Source organism: Nerophis lumbriciformis, linkage group LG02 (assembly GCF_033978685.3).
Source record: "Nerophis lumbriciformis linkage group LG02, RoL_Nlum_v2.1, whole genome shotgun sequence".
NCBI classification, from domain to species: domain Eukaryota; kingdom Metazoa; phylum Chordata; class Actinopteri; order Syngnathiformes; family Syngnathidae; genus Nerophis; species Nerophis lumbriciformis.
This window is the reverse complement of record NC_084549.2, coordinates 4,424,007-4,447,103: the sequence shown is the minus strand read 5'-3', so window position 1 is coordinate 4,447,103 and position 23,097 is coordinate 4,424,007. Positions and strand designations below refer to the sequence as shown.

The window sequence follows — 23,097 nt, the reverse complement described above, 5'->3', positions numbered from 1 at the left end:
ACTTTTCTACTCTTAATGTTAACCATACTAGTTTTGACCTAATCATGGACCAGGCAACAAAAACAAAGAATAGTGTGACGTGTGTGTGTGTGTGTGTGTGCCACACCAAGAGTGGGTCTGGCTATGGAGATTGGGCGTTTGTTAATTAGCGACACATTACTTAATTGATGTTATGGAAAATGCCTGCCAGAATCATTTCAGGAGCAAAAAGTACACAAAGAGAACTTGTTAGTGACGCTTGAAGTATTATCGTAGCACAAAGAAGTCAAAAGTCTCCTGAGTGAACTGTGGGACTTTCCTCACACCACCGAGGTGTGTCTCCATACTTTGCTTGCAGGCGCTCACCAGTGGGAGCAGTCGTGCAGGCTGTCGTGCAGCGTCTTGCGCAACACCGAGTCCTTGTCGTAGATGCCCCAGGTGGCCTGCAGCACCGAGTCCAGCAGGCAGTCCCCGGCCGTGCGGTTCCACAGGGCGTACAGGCGGCTGTCCAGCCTGGTGGCCAGCTCCAAGGACCAGTTGATGATGGGCGACTCCTCTTCCAGTTCTGAAAACAAGGAGGGCGACGCCAAGACAGGTGAGGTTACTTTCAGGCTGCACAGAACACATGCTATCACCCTGGCTGCATGTACAAGTACTGCTAGATCATCATCATGTACAAACCCCGTTTCCATATGAGTTGGGAAATTGTGTTAGATGTAAATATAAACAGAATACAATGATTTGCAAATCCTTTTCAACCCATATTCAGCTGAATATGCTACAAAGACAACATATTTGATGTTCAAACTGATAAACTTTTTTTTTTTTTTTTTTGCAAATAATCATTAACTTTAGAATTTGATGCCAGCAACACGTGACAAAGAAGTTGGGAAAGGTGGCAATAAATACTGATAAAGTTGAGGAATGCTCATCAAACACTTATTTGGAACATCCCACAGGTGTGCAGGCTAATTGGGAACAGGTGGGTGCCATGATTGGGTATAAAAACAGCTTCCCAAAAAATGCTCAAGTCTTTCACAAGAAAGGATGGGGCGAGGTACACCACTTTGTCCACAACCGCGTGAGCAAATAGTCAAACGGTTTAAGAACAACGTTTCTCAAAGTGCAATTGCAAGAAATTTAGGGATTTCAACATCTACGGTCCATAATATCATCAAAAGGTTCAGAGAATCTGGAGAAATCACTGCACGTAAGCGGCATGGCTGGAAACCAACATTGAATGACCGTGACCTTCGATCCCTGTATCAAAAACCGACATCAATCTCTAAAGGATATCACCACATGGACTCAGGAACACTTCAGAAAACCACTGTCACTAAATACAGTCCGTCGCTACATCTGTAAGTGCAAGTTAAAACTCTACTATGCAAAGCGAAAGCCATTTATCAACAACACCCAGAAACGTCGCTGGCTTCTTTGGGCCCGAGATAATCTAAGATGGACTCATGCAAAGTGGAAAAGTGTTCTGTGGTCTGACAAGTCCACATTTCCAAATTGTTTTTGGAAATATTCGATATCGTGTCATCCGGACCAAAGGGGAAGCGAACCATCCAGACTGTTGTAGGCGCAAAGTTGAAAAGCCAGCATCTGTGATGGTATGGGGGTGCATTAGTGCCCAAGACATGGGTAACTTACACATCTGTGAAGGCACCATTAATGCTGAAAGGTACATACAGGTTTTGGAACAACATATGCCGCCATCTAAGCGCCGTCTTTTTCATGGACGCCCCTGCTTATTTCAGCAAGACAATGCCAAGCCACATTCAGCACGTGTTACAACAGCGTGGCTTCGTAAAAAAAAAAAAGAGTGAGGGTACTTTCCTGGGCCGCCTGCAGTCCAGACCTGTCTCCCATCGAAAATGTGTGGCGCATTATGAAGCCTAAAATACCACAACGGAGACCCCAGACTGTTGAACGACTGAAGCTCTACATAAAACAAGAATGGGAAAGAATTCCACTTTCAAAGCTTCAACAATTAGTTTCCTCCGTTCCCAATCGTTTGAGTGTTGTTAAAAGGAAAGGTGATGTAACACAGTGGTGAACATGCCCTTTCCCAACTACTTTGTCACGTGTTGCAGCCATGAAATTCTAAGTTAATTATTATTTGCAAAAAAAAAAAATAGTTTATGAGTTTGAACATGAAATATGTTGTCTTTGTAGCATATTCAACTGAATATGGGTTGAAAATGATTTGCAAATCATTGTATTCCGTTTATATTTACATCTAACACAATTTCCCAACTCATATGGAAACGGGGTTTGTACAAGTACTGCTAGATCATCATCATGTAAAAGTACTGCTTGAGACACGGGAATAGCAGCAGATGATCAGGTGACAAAAGACAGTGATGTCATCAAGAACAGACTATTCCAGGTGATGCTGTTGCCGTGGCGATCTGTAGTATACAGTACATGCCTAAAGTTAGGACACACCTTCTCATTCAATGCTTTATTTCCATGACTATTTATATTGTAGATAGTCACATCAAAACTATGAATGTGGAGTTATGTACTTAACACAAAAAGGTGAAATAACTGCTAGCAAGTAACACATTTAAAACATTACGTTTTGACTTTAAAAATATATTTATGACCAAGTAGTGGGCTCTTTATTTGTAATTAATTAAGATTATGCGAGCTGTGATTAATCCAATTTCCTAAGTAGCATTAAAAAAGTATATATATATATATATATATATATATATATATATATATATATATATATATATATATATATATATGGGAGTTTCCTCCTCTCCCAGCTCGCCAGCCTCAATCTGAACCTTGGTATTTACCGTGATGACGGACTGGCAGTGTGTCGCGCCTCGCCAAGGAGCAGCGAGAATACCAAGAAGCGCATATGCCAAATTTTCAAAGAGAACGGCCTACGGATCACGATTGAAGCCAACAAGCAAACCGTCAACTTCCTTGACGTCACTTTCAACCTGAGAAATAACAGCTACCAACCATTCACGAAACCCAACACAACACTCCAATACGTGCACCATGACAGCAACCATCCACCCACCACCACGAAAAGAATACCTACCGGAATTAATAAAAGGCTATCGATGCTGTCATCTAGCAAAGCTGAATTTGACCAAGCAACCCCCCCGTACCAAAAAGCCCTTGATGAAAGCGGATACAATTTCACCCTCACCTATGAACCCACGCCAGGAAACCAACCGAAAAAGAACAGAAAACGAAACGACATCATCTGGTACAACCCCCCATACAGCAAAAACGTCTCAACTAACATTGGACACAAATTCCTCAATCTGATTGACAAACACTTTCCCAAAGACAACACCCTAAGAAAAGTATTCAACAAGAACAACATTAAATTGAGCTACAGCTGTATGAACAATATACGACAAATCATCTCAAACCACAACAAAACAATTGCAAATGAGCCGTCGGCCCCCGGACAGAGCGACTCCAAAACCAACAAAGGTTGCAACTGTCGAAAGAAACCTGATTGCCCTCTCAACGGGGGGTGCTTACAAACATCAGTTGTCTACCAATCTAAGGTAACACGCAAGGACATTAACACATCCGACACATATGTAGGATTAACTGAGGGAGAGTTCAAAACCAGATGGAACAATCACAAGGCTTCTTTCAGGAACCAAAACCTGCGGAATACCACAGAACTCAGCAAACACATTTGGGACCTCAAAGACAATAATGTTGAATATTCAATAACATGGCAAATTCTTGCATCCAGCACACCTTACAATAGTGGTAATAAAAGATGCAACCTATGCTTGAAAGAGAAACTGTTTATTATCTACCGTCCAGACCTGTCATCCCTCAACAAGCGCAGCGAAATTGTAACAGCATGCCGCCACAGACGGAAACACCTCCTAGGTAACACATGAGCCAATCACCACGCCCCTACACCAGCCTGTACCCACCCACTCTGTGCCCTATATAATCCATGGTATGTGAATGCTCCCATTAAAATCTCCTGATGATTGAGGGAACCCCCCCTCATGAAACAGGCCTGTAGAGATGAAATAGTCTTGTGATTTTTTTTCCCACACATACATATACATATATATATATATATATATATATATATATATATATATATAGTTTTACATGGACAAACAATACAGATCATGTTAAAAATGTATTGTTCAGTAGAATAATAAAATAAAATAAGGTAATAAGCTAAAAGTTACTCATGGTATAAAAAAAAAAATGGTTTACTTAATATTAAAAAAAGGTATCGATTTCCTTAATGTCCACTTAGAAGAGTTTAGTAAGATTGTGTAACAGCATGTGACCTTGGAGGAAGACAAGCAGCACTTTGTGTTCGTGTTTGAACTTCAGTCAAGGCTTCATTTCTTCAATGGCTGACATTTGGGAGGGCGTCATTGTGACCAGCGCTTCTTCTGGGCATCAACCTTTAAACACATGCCTACAATGTGGCGCTGAGGGCGGGGCTTGTCCTGCACCGCGCAGAAAGACTGCGAGAGGTTTACAAGGTCATGTGATCAGATTTAAATCTTAATCCATTAATCTAAAAAAAAAAAAAAAAAAGGGGAGGTAATGTTGTCACTCCAAATCTTGTTTCTGCCAAAAGTGAAATGAGCATTTTAAAGGACGCCCAACTCAGTCAAATAATGGGTAGCCTAAAAGTCATGACTTTTCTAAGTGTGTGTGTGTGTTTCTACCCTTCTTGAGACATGAAGGAAAAGTATCTTCCATATGAGGAGGTGTGAACAAGTGATGACATAAATCAATAACATTGCATCTAATAGACAATGTCTCATTTGCACCCCTGCTGGTGACATCTATCAAAATGAGGGTGGTCCCAAAAAGGAGGGATTTTTCACATTGACTGTGTGTCGCTTTTAAAAGTGCTCCCCCTCTGGTCAACATATGAAATAACAAGTGTGTGTAAGGAACTAAAATCCGCCCCCTTTGGCCAAAATGTATTTAAAAAAAAATGTATATAGAGACATACTGTAATAACCAAAAACCAATTACAAACAAAAAAATGAACTAAAATCAGTCTTTTTCTCACAATGTGTCGACTTTTTTTCTTATAAAATTGGGAGCAATTTCTCATATTCTTTCTGTATCTGTAATATTGCAATATTTTCTCGTAAAATTACTTTTTTTAATGTAAAATTATTACTTTTTAATGCAAAATGGTGACATTTGTCATAAACAATTCTGACTTTTATCACAATGTTGCCGTTTTTTTGTTGTTCTTGTAAAATAGGGACATTTTTTTACTTTTGTCATAATTTTGCAAAGAAAAATTCCGATTGTTATTATAATATTGCCAAAATGTTAGTTTTCTCATAAAATTGTGACTTCAGTCGAGTAAAATGACGACTCTTTTCATAAAATTGCCAAACTGTTAAGCTTTTTCTTGTAAATTTGAGACTTATTGAATACAATTACAACTTTTATCACAATATTGCACAAATGTTCAGTTCTTCTTGTAAAATTTTGACTTGCGTTGAGTAAAATCACGACTTTTATTATAATACTGCCAAAATTCTAGGTTTTTCTTGTGAAATTGTGACATTTTTCTTGTGAAATTCCAACTAATTTTTCACAACAAGCTTTTTTATATTTGCATAGTATGTATTTATTATTAATGTTGTAAATACAAATCTTTATGTATCTAGATAGGGTGGTCCTAAAGAGGGAGGCATTTTTCGGAGGTCTCAAGAAGGTAACAAATACGTGTGTAAGTGTGTGTGTGTGTGTGTGTGTGTGTGTTCTTGTATTTCCACCCTTCTTGAGACATGAAGAAGGAAAAGTATCTTCCATATGAGGAGGTGTGAACAAGTGATGACATATCAATAACATTGCATCTAATAGAGAATGTCTCATTTGCACCCGTGCTGGTGACATCTATCAAAATGAGGGTGGTCCCAAAAAGGAGGAATTTTTCACATTGACTGTGTGTCGCTTTTAAAAGTGCTCCCCCTCTGGTCAACATATGAAATAACGTGTGTGTAAGGAACTAAAATCCGCCCCCTTTGGCCAAAATGTATTTTTTTTTAAATGTATATAGAGACATACTGTAATAACCAAAAACCAATTACAAACAAAAAAATGAACTAAAATCAGTCTTTTTCTCACAATGTGTTGACTTTTTTCCTATAAAATTGGGAGCAATTTCTCATATTTTTTCTGTATCTGTAATATTGCAATATTTTCTCGTAAAATTACTTTTTTTAATGTAAAATTATTACTTTTTAATGCAAAATGGTGACATTTGTCATAAAAAATTCTGACTCTTATCACAATGTTGCCGTTGTTTTTGTTGTTCTTGTAAAATAGTGAATTTTTTTTACTTTTGTCATAATTTTGCCAAGAAAAATTCCGATTGTTATTATAATATTGCCAAAATGTTAGTTTTCTCATAAAATTGTGATTTCAGTCGAGTAAAATGACGACTCTTTTCATAAAATTGCCAAAATGTTAAGCTTTTTCTTGTAAATTTGCGACTTATTGAATAAAATTACAACTTTAATCATAATATTGCACAAATGTTCAGTTCTTCTTGTAAAATTTTGACTTGCGTTGAGTAAAATCACGACTTTTATTATAATACTGCCAAAATTCTAGGTTTTTCTTGTGAAATTGTGACATTTTTCTTGTGAAATTCCAACTCATTTTTCACAACAAGCTTTTTTATATTTGCATAGTATGTATTTATTATTAATGTTGTAATTACAAATCTTTATGTATCTAGATAGGGTGGTCCTAAAGAGGGAGGCATTTTTCGGAGGTCTCAAGAAGGTAACCAATACGTGTGTAAGTGTGTGTTCTTGTATTTCCACCCTTTTTGAGACATGAAGGAAAAGTATCTTCCATATGAGGAGGTGTGAACAAGTGATGACATAAATCAATAACATTGCATCTAATAGAGAATGTCTCATTTGCACCCCTGCTGGTGACATCTATCAAAATGAGGGTGGTCCCAAAAAGGAGGGATTTTTCACATTGACTGTGTGTCGCTTTTAAAAGTGCTCCCCCTCTGGTCAACATATGAAATAACGTGTGTGTAAGGAACTAAAATCTGCCCCCTTTGGCCAAAATGTATTTTTTTTTTTATGTATATAGAGACATACTGTAATAACCAAAAACCAATTAAAAACAAAAAAATGAACTAAAATCAGTCTTTTTCTCACAATGTGTCGACTTTTTTTCTTATAAAATTGGGAGCAATTTCTCATATTCTTTCTGTATCTGTAATATTGCAATATTTTCTCGTAAAATTACTTTTTTTATTGTAAAATTATTACTTTTTAATGCAAAATGGTGACATTTGTCATAAAAAATTCTGACTTTTATCACAATGTTGCCGTTTTTTTGTTGTTCTTGTAAAATAGTGAAATTTTTTTACTTTTGTCATAATTTTGCCAAGAAAAATTCCGATTATTATTATAATATTGTCAAAATGTTAGTTTTCTCATAAAATTGTGACTTCAGTCGAGTAAAATGACGACTCTTTTCATAAAATTGCCAAAATGTTAAGCTTTTTCTTGTAAATTTGCGACTTATTGAATAAAATTACAACCTTTATCATAATATTGCACAAATGTTCAGTTCTTCTTGTAAAATTTTGACTTGCGTTGAGTAAAATCACGACTTTTATTATAATACTGCCAAAATTCTAGGTTTTTCTTGTGAAATTGTGACATTTTTCTTGTGAAATTCCAACTAATTTTTCACAACAAGCTTTTTTATATTTGCATAGTATGTATTTATTATTAATGTTGTAAATACAAATCTTTATGTATCTAGATAGGGTGGTCCTAAAGAGGGAGGCATTTTTCGGAGGTCTCAAGAAGGTAACAAATACGTGTGTAAGTGTGTGTGTGTGTGTGTTCTTGGATTTCCACCCTTCTTGAGACATGAAGAAGGAAAAGTATCTTCCATATGAGGAGGTGTGAACAAGTGATGACATAAATCAATAACATTGCATCTAATAGAGAATGTCTCATTTGCACCCCTGCTGGTGACATCTATCAACATGAGGGTGGTCCCAAAAAGGAGGAATTTCTCACATTGACTGTGTGTCGCTTTTAAAAGTGCTCCCCCTCTGGTCAACATATGAAATAACGTGTGTGTAAGGAACTAAAATCCACCCCCTTTGGCCAAAATGTTTTTTTTTTTAAATGTATATAGAGACATACTGTAATAACCAAAAACCAATTACAAACAAAAAAATGAACTAAAATCAGTCTTTTTCTCACAATGTGTTGACTTTTTTCTTATAAAATTGGGAGCAATTTCTCATATTCTTTCTGTATCTGTAATATTGCAATATTTTCTCGTAAAATTACTTTTTTTTAATGTAAATGTATTACTTTTTAAAGCAAAATGGTGACATTTGTCATAAAAAATTCAGACTTTTATCACAATGTTGCCGTTTTTTTGTTGTTCTTGTAAAGTAGGGACATTTTTTTACTTTTGTCATAATTTTGCCAAGAAAAATTCCGATTGTTATTATATTGCCAAAATGTTAGTTTTCTCATAAAATTGTGACTTCAGTCGAGTAAAATGACGACTCTTTTCATAAAATTGCCAAAATGTTAAGCTTCTTCTTGTAAATTTGCGACTTATTGAATAAAATTACAACTTTTATCATAATATTGCACAAATGTGCAGTTCTTCTTGTAAAATTTTGACTTGCGTTGAGTAAAATCACGACTTTTATTATAATACTGCCAAAATTCTAGGTTTTTCTTGTTAAATTGTGACATTTTTCTTGTGAAATTCCAACTAATTTTTCACAACAAGCTTTTTTATATTTGCATAGTATGTATTTATTATTAATGTTGTAAATACAAATCTTTATGTATCTAGATAGGGTGGTCCTAAAGAGGGAGGCATTTTTCGGAGGTCTCAAGAAGGTAACAAATACGTGTGTAAGTGTGTGTGTGTTCTTGCATTTCCACCCTTCTTGAGACATGAAGAAGGAAAAGTATCTTCCATATGAGGAGGTGTGAACAAGTGATGACATAAATCAATAACATTGCATCTAATAGACAATGTCTCATTTGCACCCCTGCTGGTGACATCTATCAAAATGAGGGTGGTCCCAAAAAGGAGGGATTTTTCACATTGACTGTGTGTCGCTTTTAAAAGTGCTCCCCCTCTGGTCAACATATGAAATAACAAGTGTGTGTAAGGAACTAAAATCCGCCCCCTTTGGCCAAAATGTTTTTTTTTTTAAATGTATATAGAGACATACTGTAATAACCAAAAACCAATTACAAACAAAAAAATGAACTAAAATCAGTCTTTTTCTCACAATGTGTTGACTTTTTTCTTATAAAATTGGGAGCAATTTCTCATATTCTTTCTGCATCTGTAATATTGCAATATTTTCTCGTAAAATTACTTTTTTTTAATGTAAATGTATTACTTTTTAAAGCAAAATGGTGACATTTGTCATAAAAAATTCTGACTTTTATCACAATGTTGCCGTTTTTTTGTTGTTCTTGTAAAATAGGGACATTTTTTGACTTTTGTCATAATTTTGCCAAGAAAAATTCCGATTATTATTATAATATTGCCAAAATGTTAGTTTTCTCATAAAATTGTGACTTCAGTCGAGTAAAATGACGACTCTTTTCATAAAATTGCCAAAATGTTAAGCTTTTTCTTGTGAATTTGCGACTTATTGAGTAAAATCACAACTTTTATCATAATATTGCACAATTGTTCAGTTCTTCTTGTAAAATTTTGACTTGCGTTGAGTAAAATCACGACTTTTATTATAATACTGCCAAAATTCTAGGTTTTTCTTGTGAAATTGTGACATTTTTCTTGTGAAATTCCAACTAATTTTTCACAACAAGCGTTTTTATATTTGCATAGTATGTATTTATTATTAATGTTGTAAATACAAATCTTTATGTATCTAGATAGGGTGGTCCTAAAGAGGGAGGCATTTTTCGGAGGTCTCAAGAAGGTAACAAATACGTGTGTAAGTGTGTGTGTTCTTGTATTTCCACCCTTCTTGAGACATGAAGAAGGAAAAGTATCTTCCATATGAGGAGGTGTGAACAAGTGATGACATAAATCAATAACATTGCATCTAATAGACAATGTCTCATTTGCACCCCTGCTGGTGACATCTATCAAAATGAGGGTGGTCCCAAAAAGGAGGGATTTTTCACATTGACTGTGTGTCGCTTTTAAAAGTGCTCCCCCTCTGGTCAACATATGAAATAACGTGTGTGTAAGGAACTAAAATCCGCCCCCTTTGGCCAAAATGTATTTAAAAAAAAATGTATATAGAGACATACTGTAATAACCAAAAACCAATTACAAACAAAAAAATGAACTAAAATCAGTCTTTTTCTCACAATGTGTTGACTTTTTTCTTATAAAATTGGGAGCAATTTCTCATATTCTTTCTGTATCTGTAATATTGCAATATTTTCTCGTAAAATTACTTTTTTTAAATGTAAAATTATTACTTTTTAATGCAAAATGGTGACATTTGTCATAAAAAATTCTGACTTTTATGACAATGTTGCCGTTTTTTTTGTTGTTCTTGTAAAATAGGGACATTTTTTTACTTTTGTCATAATTCTGCCAAGAAAAATTCCGATTGTTATTATAATATTGCCAAAATGTTAGTTTTCTCATAAAATTGTGACTTCAGTTGAGTAAAATGACAACTCTTTTCATAAAATTGCCAAAATGTTAAGCTTTTTCTTGTAAATTTGCGACTTATTGAATAAAATTAAAACCTTTATCATAATATTGCACAAATGTTCAGTTCTTCTTGTAAAATTTTAACTTGCGTTGAGTAAAATCACGACTTTTATTATAATACTGCCAAAATTCTAGGTTTTTCTTGTGAAATTGTGACATTTTTCTTGTGAAATTCCAACTAATTTTTCACAACAAGCTTTTTTATATTTGCATAGTATGTATTTATTATTAATGTTGTAAATACAAATCTTTATGTATCTAGATAGGGTGGTCCTAAAGAGGGAGGCATTTTTCGGAGGTCTCAAGAAGGTAACAAATACGTGTGTAAGTGTGTGTGTTCTTGTATTTCCACCCTTCTTGAGACATGAAGAAGGAAAAGTATCTTCCATATGAGGAGGTGTGAACAAGTGATGACATAAATCAATAACATTGCATCTTATAGACAATGTCTCATTTGCACCCCTGCTGGTGACATCTATCAACATGAGGGTGGTCCCAAAAAGGAGGGATTTTTCACATTGACTGTGTGTCGCTTTTAAAAGTGCTCCCCCCTCTGGTCAACATATGAAATAACGTGTGTGTAAGGAACTAAAATCCGCCCCCTTTGGCCAAAATGTATTTTTTTTTAAATGTATATAGACATACTGTAATAACCAAAAACCAATTACAAACAAAAAATGAACTAAAATCAGTCTTTTTCCTCACAATGTGTTGACTTTTTTCTTATAAAATTGGGAGCAATTTCTCATATTCTTTCTGTATCTGTAATATTGCAATATTTTCTCGTAAAATTACTTTTTTTAATGTAAAATTATTACTTTTTAATGCAAAATGGTGACATTTGTCATAAAAAATTCTGACTTTTATCACAATGTTGCCGTTTTTTTGTTGTTCTTGTAAAATAGTGACATTTTTTTACTTTTGTCATAATTTTGCCAAGAAAAATTCCGATTGTTATTATAATATTGCCAAAATGTTAGTTTTCTCATAAAATTGTGACTTCAGTCGAGTAAAATGACGACTCTTTTCATAAAATTGCCAAAATGTTAAGCTTTTTCTTGTAAATTTGCGACTTATTGAGTAAAATTACAACTTTTATCATAATATTGCACAAATGTTCAGTTCTTCTTGTAAAATTTTGACTTGCGTTGAGTAAAATCACGACTTTTATTATAATACTGCCAAAATTCTAGGTTTTTCTTGTGAAATTGTGACATTTTTCTTGTGAAATTCCAACTAATTTTTCACAACAAGCTTTTTTATATTTGCATAGTATGTATTTATTATTAATGTTGTAAATACAAATCTTTATGTATCTAGATAGGGTGGTCCTAAAGAGGGAGGCATTTTTCGGAGGTCTCAAGAAGGTAACAAATACGTGTGTAAGTGTGTGTGTGTGTGTTCTTGTATTTCCACCCTTCTTGAGACATGGAGAAGGAAAAGTATCTTCCATATGAGGAGGTGTGAACAAGTGATGACATAAATCAATAACATTGCATCTAATAGAGAATGTCTCATTAGCACCCCTGCTGGTGACGTCTATCAAAATGAGGGTGGTCCCAAAAAGGAGGGATTTTTCACATTGACTGTGTGTCGCTTTTAAAAGTGCTCCCCCTCTGGTCAACATATGAAATAACGTGTGTGTGTGTAAGGAACTAAAATCCGCCCCCTTTGGCCAAAATGTATTTAAAAAAAAATGTATATAGAGACATACTGTAATAACCAAAAACCAATTACAAACAAAAAAATGAACTAAAATCAGTCTTTTTCTCACAATGTGTCGACTTTTTCTTATAAAATTGGGAGCAATTTCTCATATTCTTTCTGTATCTGTAATATTGCAATATTTTCTCGTAAAATTACGTTTTTTTAATGTAAATGTATTACTTTTTAAAGCAAAATGGTGACATTTGTCATAAAAAATTCTGACTTTTATCACAATGTTGCCGTTTTTTTGTTGTTCTTGTAAAATAGGGACATTTTTTGACTTTTGTCATAATTTTGCCAAGAAAAATTCCGATTATTATAATATTGCCAAAATGTTAGTTTTCTCATAAAATTGTGACTTCAGTCGAGTAAAATGACGACTCTTTTCATAAAATTGCCAAAATGTTAAGCTTTTTCTTGTAAATTTGCGACTTATTGAGTAAAATTACAACTTTTATCATAATATTGCACAAATGTTCAGTTCTTCTTGTAAAATTTTGACTTGCGTTGAGTAAAATCACGACTTTTATTATAATACTGCCAAAATTCTAGGTTTTTCTTGTGAAATTGTGACATTTTTCTTGTGAAATTCCAACTAATTTTTCACAACAAGCTTTTTTATATTTGCATAGTATGTATTTATTATTAATGTTGTAAATACAAATCTTTATGTATCTAGATAGGGTGGTCCTAAAGAGGGAGGCATTTTTCTCAGGTCTCAAGAAGGTAACAAATACGTGTGTAAGTGTGTGTGTGTGTGTGTGTTCTTGTATTTCCACCCTTCTTGAGACATGAAGAAGGAAAAGTATCTTCCATATGAGGAGGTGTGAACAAGTGATGACATAAATCAATAACATTGCATCTAATAGAAAATGTCTCATTAGCACCCCTGCTGGTGACATCTATCAACATGAGGGTGGTCCCAAAAAGGAGGGATTTTTCACATTGACTGTGTGTCGCTTTTAAAAGTGCTCCCCCTCTGGTCAACATATGAAATAACAAGTGTGTGTAAGACATTGAAATGCGTCCCCTTTGGCCCAAATCAATAAAAATAAATATGTATATAGAGACATACTATAATTACCTGAAGTAAATAATGAAGATTAAAAAACAATTACAAAGAAAAATTTAACTAAAAGCCTACCTTTTTTATATTTGCAGAGTATGTATATATTAATGTTGTAAATACAAATCTTTATATATCTAGAAAGGCTGGTCCTAATGAGGTAGGCATTTTTCAGAGGTCTGCAGAAGGTAAGAAATACCAGAATGTGTGTGTAGCGGATGAGGACTGAGCATTGTAGTGAGAGAAGCTGGCAGGAGGACAATCAGTGAGACTCAGGACTTTTAGCAAGAGAGGAAGTGCAAGTCATAAACTGCTGCAAATACTTGGTGTGTGTGTGTGTGTGTGTGGGCAGAAAACCATCTTGGAGTGGTTATCCAGTGTTTCACAGAAGTGGGCACACCCCTTGTTACATGTCAGCAAGCATTCTTGTGTCCACTCAAAAGGACAATAGCACAGGAATGAAACTTCAGAGTAGTCAATACACAACTGGTCCAGCACAAGAAATGACTCGGCAGTAGTTTATAGCTGTCAACACAAGTGAGACGCTAAATAATTGTGCATAATTGGGTCACAGGTAGGGACGGGTGTTGTTGACATTTGAACCATGAGAGTGTGTGCACTGGACAACTGCCTGGTTACTAATTTGTTTAACAATGTTTAATCAATGTTGAGTTCTGACGTTGATTTGACCATTGAATTTTGGTCATTTCCCAACTAATGTTATACAACACTAGGGGTGTAACGCATACTTGCCAACCCTCCCGAATTTTCCGGGAGACTCCCGAAATTCAGCACCTCTCCCGAAAACCTCCTGGGACAAATTTTGTCCTGAAAATCTCCCGAAATTCAGGCGGAGCTGGAGGCCACGCCCCCTCCAGCTCCATGCGGACCTGAGTGACGTGTTTTTCCTCTACCGTAAAGCAGTTCGTCTGCCGTAAACAGCAATGTTGTGACACTCTTAAACAGGACAATACTGCCATCTAGTGCATTTCACACAGCAATGCATCATCAGAGAGGGTGTTCAGCGTGGTTCGAAAAATAGTGACAGAGAATAGAACAAGGATGGACAATTCAACCCTTAACTCAACAATGAGTAGATGAGTGTTATGTGTGGGTATATGTGTAAATAAATGAACACTGAAATTCAAGTATTTCTCTTATTTTTATATATATATAATAAAAGAAATATATATTTATAGCTAGAATTCACTGAAAGTCAAGTATTTCTTATATATATATATATATATATATATATATATATATATATATATATATATATATATATATATATATATAATAATTGACTTGGTGAATTCTAGCTGTAAATATACTCCTCTCCTCTTAACCACGCCCACCCCGAAATCGGAGGTCTCAAGGTTGGCAAGTATGGTGTAACGGTACACAAAAATTTCGGTTCGGTACGTACCTCGGTTTAGAAGTCACGGTTTGGTTCATTTTCGGTACAGTAAGAAAACAACAAAATATACATTTTGGGGTTATTTATTTACCAAATTTGCAAAATCTTCCACCAAAAATATTTTTCTTAGTGTAATATTTGATGTGAAGTAATGGGAACCTTGGATAGGTCAATAATTCCTAATAACATTGATTTTGATTCAATATTATGTTTTGAGCAATGACAGTTTGAAAGAAAAAAAAAACAGCTTTGTTTTATTAGTCAACATTGCAACTATTTCTAAATGAGCTTTAAGCTTTTTTATTTCACTTTTGTTATGTTTTTGTTTATTTTAATAGTATTTTTAGAATGTGCCGTGGGCCTTTAAAACATTAGCTGTGGGCCACAAATGGGTTAGGCACACTTTTGACACCCCTGCTATAGATAATAAAACATTAAATGTGATAAATCTATGGATAAAAAGCAGAGCCTGGCGACGCATGCGCGTTTATCATAACTCTCTCTCTCTCTCTGTCTCTGCCCCTCCCTCACCAATGCTGCTGTTTGTTTTGTTTTTAACCCCTTCTTAACCCTGAACGTACATTGAAAATACTAACTCAAAATGCCGGACATTTGAGGCATTTAAGAAACTCCGCAAAAGAGGACATGTCCGGTGAAAAGAGGACGTATGGTCAGTCTATCCTAGCCCGTTAGCTGCTAGCATGCCGTGTGTTGTGCCTCGGTGTGCATTGTTTACACAACGTGCGTTACGCTACTTCATATGTCCGTGTGGAAACTCGTTAGGTACACCTCCGAACCGAACCCCCGTATTGAAACGGTTCAATACAAATACACGTACCGTTACACCCCTAGATACTTCTGAACAAGCTGTACACTGACTACTCTGTTACATCCAAGTTTCATTGCTCTAGTATTGTCCCTTGAGAAGTACAACATCTCATCTTGATGACAGTAAATATTTTACCTTTTTGCACATCTCGGTCCAAGACCTCATCGAAGAGTTTTTCTTGAACTGCTGGTGGCAAGTCCTCAATGTCTGAAAGGCCCAAAGAGCAAATTATTGACAGATATATTTCACTGCTATTTCAAGAGCGTTTTAACTCAGTAGCACACACCACTGAGGGGGGGGAACTAGCAACGCTCACTTCAAGTCCAGCCAGCATGTTTTTGCTCACGTTAGCTCCAACACTGCTAATTCTTCCTCTAAGAACAAACGACTGCATTGAGCCAAGGTCCTTATTGTCCTGCTTGGCTTACCATCAATTGATTAACGTGGACCCCGACTTAAACAAGTGGAAAAACTTATTGGGGTGTTACCATTTAGTGGTCAATTGTAGGGAAAATGTACTGTACTGTGCAATCTACTAATAAAAGTCTCAATCAATCAATCAAGGCTTAAGCTAGTAGACGCTGCAAGTTGAGACGATTTGAAAAGGAGACAACAGACCTGGGCAAACTAAGGCCCGGGGGCCACATGCGGCCCGTTGAGCTTTTCAATCTGGCCCGCCGGACATTCCCAAATAATTGTTTTAGATGTTTAAGATGTAAAGTGTAGCTGCCATTATGATGTGCACTCATCTTTTCTAATGACCGGAAGTCTTCAACTATACTAAGTATTTACATGCTTGGAATCTGCATCATCTAATTAGTTACTATGGTCATCTAAGTAGTTACTATGGTCATCTAATTAGTTACTATAGTCATCTAATTAGTTACTATGCTCATCTAAGTAGTTACTATGGTCATCTAAGTAGTTACTATGGTCATCTAAGTAGTTACTATAGTCATCTAATTAGTTACTATGGTCATCTAATTAGTTACTATGCTCATCTAAGTAGTTACTATGGTCATCTAAGTAGTTACTATGCTCATCTAATTAGTTACTATGCTCATCTAAGTAGTTACTATAGTCATCTAATTAGTTACTATGCTCATCTAAGTAGTTACTATGGTCATCTAAGTAGTTAATATGGTCATCTATTTAGTTACTATGCTCATCTAAGTAGTTACTATGGTCATCTAAGTAGTTACTATGGTCATCTATGTAGTTACTATGGTCATCTAAGTAGTTACTATGGTCATCTAATTAGTTACTATGCTCATCTAAGTAGTTACTATGGCCATCTAATTAGTTACTATGGTCATCTAAGTAGTTACTATGGTCATCTAAGTAGTTACTATGGTCATCCAATTAGTTACTATGCTCATCTAAGTAGTTACTATGGTCATCTAAGTAGTTACTATGGTCATCTAATTAGTTACTATGCTCATCTAATTAGTTACTATGGTCATCTAAGTAGTTACTATGGTCATCTAAGTAGTTACTATGGTCATCTAATTAGTTACTATGCTCATCTAAGTAGTTACTATGGTCATCTAAGTAGTTACTATGGTCATCTAAGTAGTTACTATGCTCATCTAATTAGTTACTATGCTCATATAAGTAGTTACTATGGTCATCTAAGTAGTTACTATGGTCATCTAATTAGTTACTATAGTCATCTAATTAGTTACTATGGTCATCTAAGTAGTTACTATGGTCATCTAATTAGTTACTATGGTCATCTAAGTAGTTACTATGGTCATCTAATTAGTTACTATGCTCATCTAAGTAGTTACTATGGTCATCTAAGTAGTTACTATGGTCATCTAAGTAGTTACTATGCTCATCTAAGTAGTCACTATGGTCATCTAAGTAGTTACTATGGTCATCTAAGTAGTTACTATGGTCATCTAAGTAGTTACTATGGTCATCTAATTAGTTACTATGCTCATCTAATTAGTTACTATGCTCATCTAAGTAGTTACTATGGTCATCTAAGTAGTTACTATGGTCATCTAATTAGTTACTATAGTCATCTAAGTAGTTACTATGGTCATCTAAGTAGTTACTATAGTCATCTAATTAGTTACTATAGTCATCTAATTAGTTACTATGGTCATCTAAGTACATACTTGCCAAAAAAGGGGAGAAGTATATTTACAGCTAGAATTCACCAAGTCAAGTATTTCATATATATATATATATATATATATATAAGAAATACTTGACGTTCAGTGAATTCTAGCTATATATATGTATATATATATTTTATTATTTATATATATATATATATATATATATATATATATATATATATATATATATATATATATATATATATATAAAATAAATACTTGAATTTCAGTGTTCATTTATTTACACATATACACACACATAACACTCATCTACTCATTGTTGAGTTAAGGGTTGAATTGTCCATCCTTGTTCTATTCTCTGTCACTATTTTTCGAACCATGCTGAATTGATGTGTGGCACGCACAAAAGTGCTTTCAACAAATGCACTAGATGGCAGTATTGTCCTGTTTAAGAGTGTCACAACATTGCTGTTTACGGCAGACGAACTGCTTTACGGTATACGAAAAAGTGACTGCTGTTGTTGTGTGTTGTTGCCGCGCTGGGAGGACGTTAATGAAACTGCCTAACAATAAACCCACATAAGAAACCAAGAACTCGCCCTCCATCATTCTATAGTTATAACGTGATTGGGCAGGTACACTTTTTTATATTGTGGAGGACCTGAGTCCGCCTGAATTTCGGGAGAAAATTTGTCCCGGGAGGTTTTCGGGAGAGGCGCTGAATTTCGGGAGTCTCCCGGAAAATCCGGGAGGGTTGGCAAGTATGTCTAAGTAGTTACTATGGTCACTATGAGATCTCTCAGAACCCTTCGCGTTCATATTTCACTGTTGCATTTTGGTTGTGTTTCGGTTGATTGCAAAATATGTTAATATTCAGTGTTTTATCCTTCATAGTTAATATTGTAAATCCCACATTCTTTATTTTCATGTACATTCTGGGTGTCTCATTCAGTAAAAAAAAATGTCAAATTCCATTCCGTTTTTTTAAGGCGGTCTGTCATAACGTTTTTAGATTTCGATCATTATTGTGAGGTTTTGTATTAGTGGTCCTAAAAATAGATATACCGGCCCCCAGACACTCTTCTTTATCTAAATCTGCCCCCCCTCCCGAGTCAAATAATTGCCCAGGCCTGATCTACAAGAACAAGAACACAACCCCGTTGCATGATGCCGCTTCATAAAAGTTAAAGTTAAAGTACCAATGATTGTCACACACACACACTAGTCATACCAAAGACTATAAAAATGGGAGCCATTACCTCCCTGCTTGGCACTCAGCATCAAGGGTTGGAATTGGGGGTTGAATCACCAAAAATAAAAGCATTTAAGTCCCATCTTAAAACTCATTTGTATACCATCCCTCCGCTCGGGATGGTGTCCTGCTGGCCCCACTATGGACTGGACTCTCACACTATTATGTTAGATCCACTATGGACTGGACTCTCTCACTATTATGTTAGATCCACTATGGACTGGACTCTCTCACTATTATGTTAGATCCACTATGGACTGGACTCTCACACTATTATGTTAGATCCACTATGGACTGGACTCTCACAATATTATGTTAGATCCACTATGGACTGGACTCTCTCACTATTATGTTAGATCCACTATGGACTGGACTCTCTCACTATTATGTTAGATCCACTATGGACTGGACTCTCACACTATTATGTTAGATCCACTATGGACTGGACTCTCACAATATTATGTTAGATCCACTATGGACTGGACTCTCTCACTATTATGTTAGATCCACTATGGACTGGACTCTCACACTATTATGTTAGATCCACTATGGACTGGACTCTCTCACTATTATGTTAGATCCACTATGGACTAGACTATCACACTATTATGTTAGATCCACTATGGACTGGACTCTCACACTATTATGTTAGATCCACTATGGACTGGACTCTCACACTATTATGTTAGATCCACTATGGACTGGACTCTCACTATTATGTTAGATCCACTATGGACTGGACTCTCACACTATTATGTTAGATCCACTATGGACTGGACTCTCACTATTATGTTAGATCCACTATGGACTGGACTCTCACACTATTATGTTAGATCCACTATGGACTGGACTCTCACACTATTATGTTAGATCCACTATGGACTGGACTCTCTCACTATTATGTTAGATCCACTATGGACTGGACTCTCACACTATTATGTTAGATCCACTATGGACTGGACTCTCACACTATTATGTTAGATCCACTATGGACTGGACTCTTACTATTATGTTAGATCCACTATGGTCTAGACTCTCACAATATTATGTTAGATCCACTATGGACTAGACTCTCACACTATTATGTTAGATCCACTATGGACTGGACTCTCACTATTATGTTAGATCCACTATGGACTGGACTCTCACACTATTATGTTAGATCCACTATGGACTGGACTCTCACTATTATGTTAGATCCACTATGGACTGGACTCTCACACTATTATGTTAGATCCACTATGGACTGGACTCTCACTATTATGTTAGATCCACTATGGACTGGACTCTCACTATTATGTTAGATCCACTATGGACTGGACTCTCACACTATTATGTTAGATCCACTATGGACTGGACTCTCACTATTATGTTAGATCCACTATGGACTCGACTCTCACACTATTATGTTAGATCCACTATGGACTGGACTCTTACTATTATGTTAGATCCACTATGGACTAGACTCTCACAATATTATGTTAGATCCACTATGGACTAGACTCTCACACTATTATGTTAGATCCACTATGGACTGGACTCTCACACTATTATGTTAGATCCACTACGGACTGGACTCTCACTATTATGTTAGATCCACTATGGACTGGACTCTCACTATTATGTTAGATCCACTATGGACTGGACTCTCACTATTATGTTAGATCCACTATGGACTGGACTCTCACACTATTATGTTAGATCCACTATGGACTGGACTCTCACTATTATGTTAGATCCACTATGGACTGGACTCTCACACTATTATGTTAGATCCACTATGGACTGGACTCTCACTATTATGTTAGATCCACTATGGACTCGACTCTCACACTATTATGTTAGATCCACTATGGACTGGACTCACACTATTATGTTAGATCCACTATGGACTGGACTCTCACTATTATGTTAGATCCACTATGGACTGGACTCTCACACTATTATGTTAGATCCACTATGGACTGGACTCTCACTATTATGTTAGATCCACTATGGACTCGACTCTCACACTATTATGTTAGATCCACTATGGACTGGACTCTTACTATTATGTTAGATCCACTATGGACTAGACTCTCACAATATTATGTTAGATCCACTATGGACTGGACTCTTACTATTATGTTAGATCCACTATGGACTAGACTCTCACAATATTATGTTAGATCCACTATGGACTAGACTATCACAATATTATGTTAGATCCACTATGGACTCGACTCTCACACTATTATGTTAGATCCACTATGGACTGGACTCTTACTATTATGTTAGATCCACTATGGACTAGACTCTCACAATATTATGTTAGATCCACTATGGACTCGACTCTCACACTATTATGTTAGATCCACTATGGACTGGACTCTTACTATTATGTTAGATCCACTATGGACTAGACTCTCACAATATTATGTTAGATCCACTATGGACTCGACTCTCACACTATTATGTTAGATCCACTATGGACTGGACTCTTACTATTATGTTAGATCCACTATGGACTAGACTCTCACAATATTATGTTAGATCCACTATGGACTAGACTATCACAATATTATGTTAGATCCACTATGGACTCGACTCTCACACTATTATGTTAGATCCACTATGGACTGGACTCTTACTATTATGTTAGATCCACTATGGACTAGACTCTCACAATATTATGTTAGATCCACTATGGACTCGACTCTCACACTATTATGTTAGATCCACTATGGACTGGACTCTTACTATTATGTTAGATCCACTATGGACTAGACTCTCACAATATTATGTTAGATCCACTATGGACTGGACTCTCACACTATTATGTTAGATCCACTATGGACTGGACTCTTACTATTATGTTAGATCCACTATGGACTAGACTATCACAATATTATGTCAGACCCACTCAACATCCATTGCATTCGGTCTCCCCTACAGGGGGGGGTTACCCACATATGCGGTCCTCTCCAAGGTTTCTCATAGTCATTCATATCGACGTCCCACTGGGGTGAGTTTTTCCTTGCCCTTATGTGGGCTTTGTACCGAGGATGTCGTTGTGGCTTGTGCAGCCCTTTGAGACACTTGTGATTTAGGGCTATATAAATAAACATTGATTGATTGATTGAAAAATGATTACCGGGCGCTGCTGCTCACTGCTCCCCTCACCTCCCAGGGGGTGAACAAGGGTGATGGGTCAAATGCAGAGGACGAATTTCACCACACCTAGTGTGTGTGTGACAATCATTGGTACTTTAACTTTAAATGTGGCAAAATGATCTTCTGCATTTGACCCATCACCCTTCATCACCCTCTGGGAGGTGAGGGGAGTAGTGAGCAGCAGCGGTGGCTGCGCCCGGGAATCATTTTTGGTGATTTAACCCCCAATTCCAACCCTTGATGCTGAGTGCCAAGCAGGGAGGTAATTTTTATAGTCTTTGGTATGACTCGGCCGGGGTTTGAACTCACAACCTATCCATCTCAGGGCGGACACTCTAACCACGAGGCCACTGAGGCCAGCGGTGATTAAAAGAGCCAACCAAATACTCCTGCCAAAGAGCCGCTTGGTGTTTTAGCTAAACCGCCAGCACGTCTCTCACCTGCAGGCAGCGTGAAGGTGAGCAGGTCGGTGAGGAAGTAGCAGGTGAAGTCTCCTTTGCGCTGGTGGAGGGAGGCGGCCACCTCGCGGCGGATCTGCTCCGTCAGCTCGGGACACACCATGGCTGGGATGCACTTGGCGGCCTGTTGGGACACCTGCACAGAACCAAAAGATGCTCGGTAAGAGAAGGCTTCGCTACACATCTTCAAATAAGGTCGACAGATGTATGTTTGATTGTTTAGTTTTTTTTGCCAGTGGGGCTGAGAATGAATGATTTTTCTCATTACATTTTTTATCGATTTCCTTTCAAAAAACGTACTTAGTGATAAGTACACAAACCCAACAGTGAAGTCTTAAGGGACCCACAGCCAATGGCTCCTCCCTGGGGTGCTAGGGGGTCCCCAGGAAAAAGAAATAAATAACTATAGAATAAT

At 36.3% G+C, this 23,097-nt stretch overlaps 1 protein-coding gene across 1 annotated transcript in view; it reads right to left on the bottom strand.

The window, feature by feature from the left end:
- LOC133577504 (ubiquitin thioesterase Zranb1-like) overlaps positions 1 to 23,097 on the bottom strand; it is a 70,278-nt gene that overhangs the window by 14,378 nt on the left and 32,803 nt on the right. Inside the window, exons 4-6 of the mRNA XM_061931442.2 lie at positions 22,665 to 22,818; positions 15,865 to 15,936; positions 346 to 544 (exon numbers count right to left, since the gene is read on the bottom strand). Coding sequence (XP_061787426.1) covers positions 346 to 544; positions 15,865 to 15,936; positions 22,665 to 22,818 — 425 coding nt within the window. The remainder of the gene's footprint in view (positions 1 to 345; positions 545 to 15,864; positions 15,937 to 22,664; positions 22,819 to 23,097) is intronic.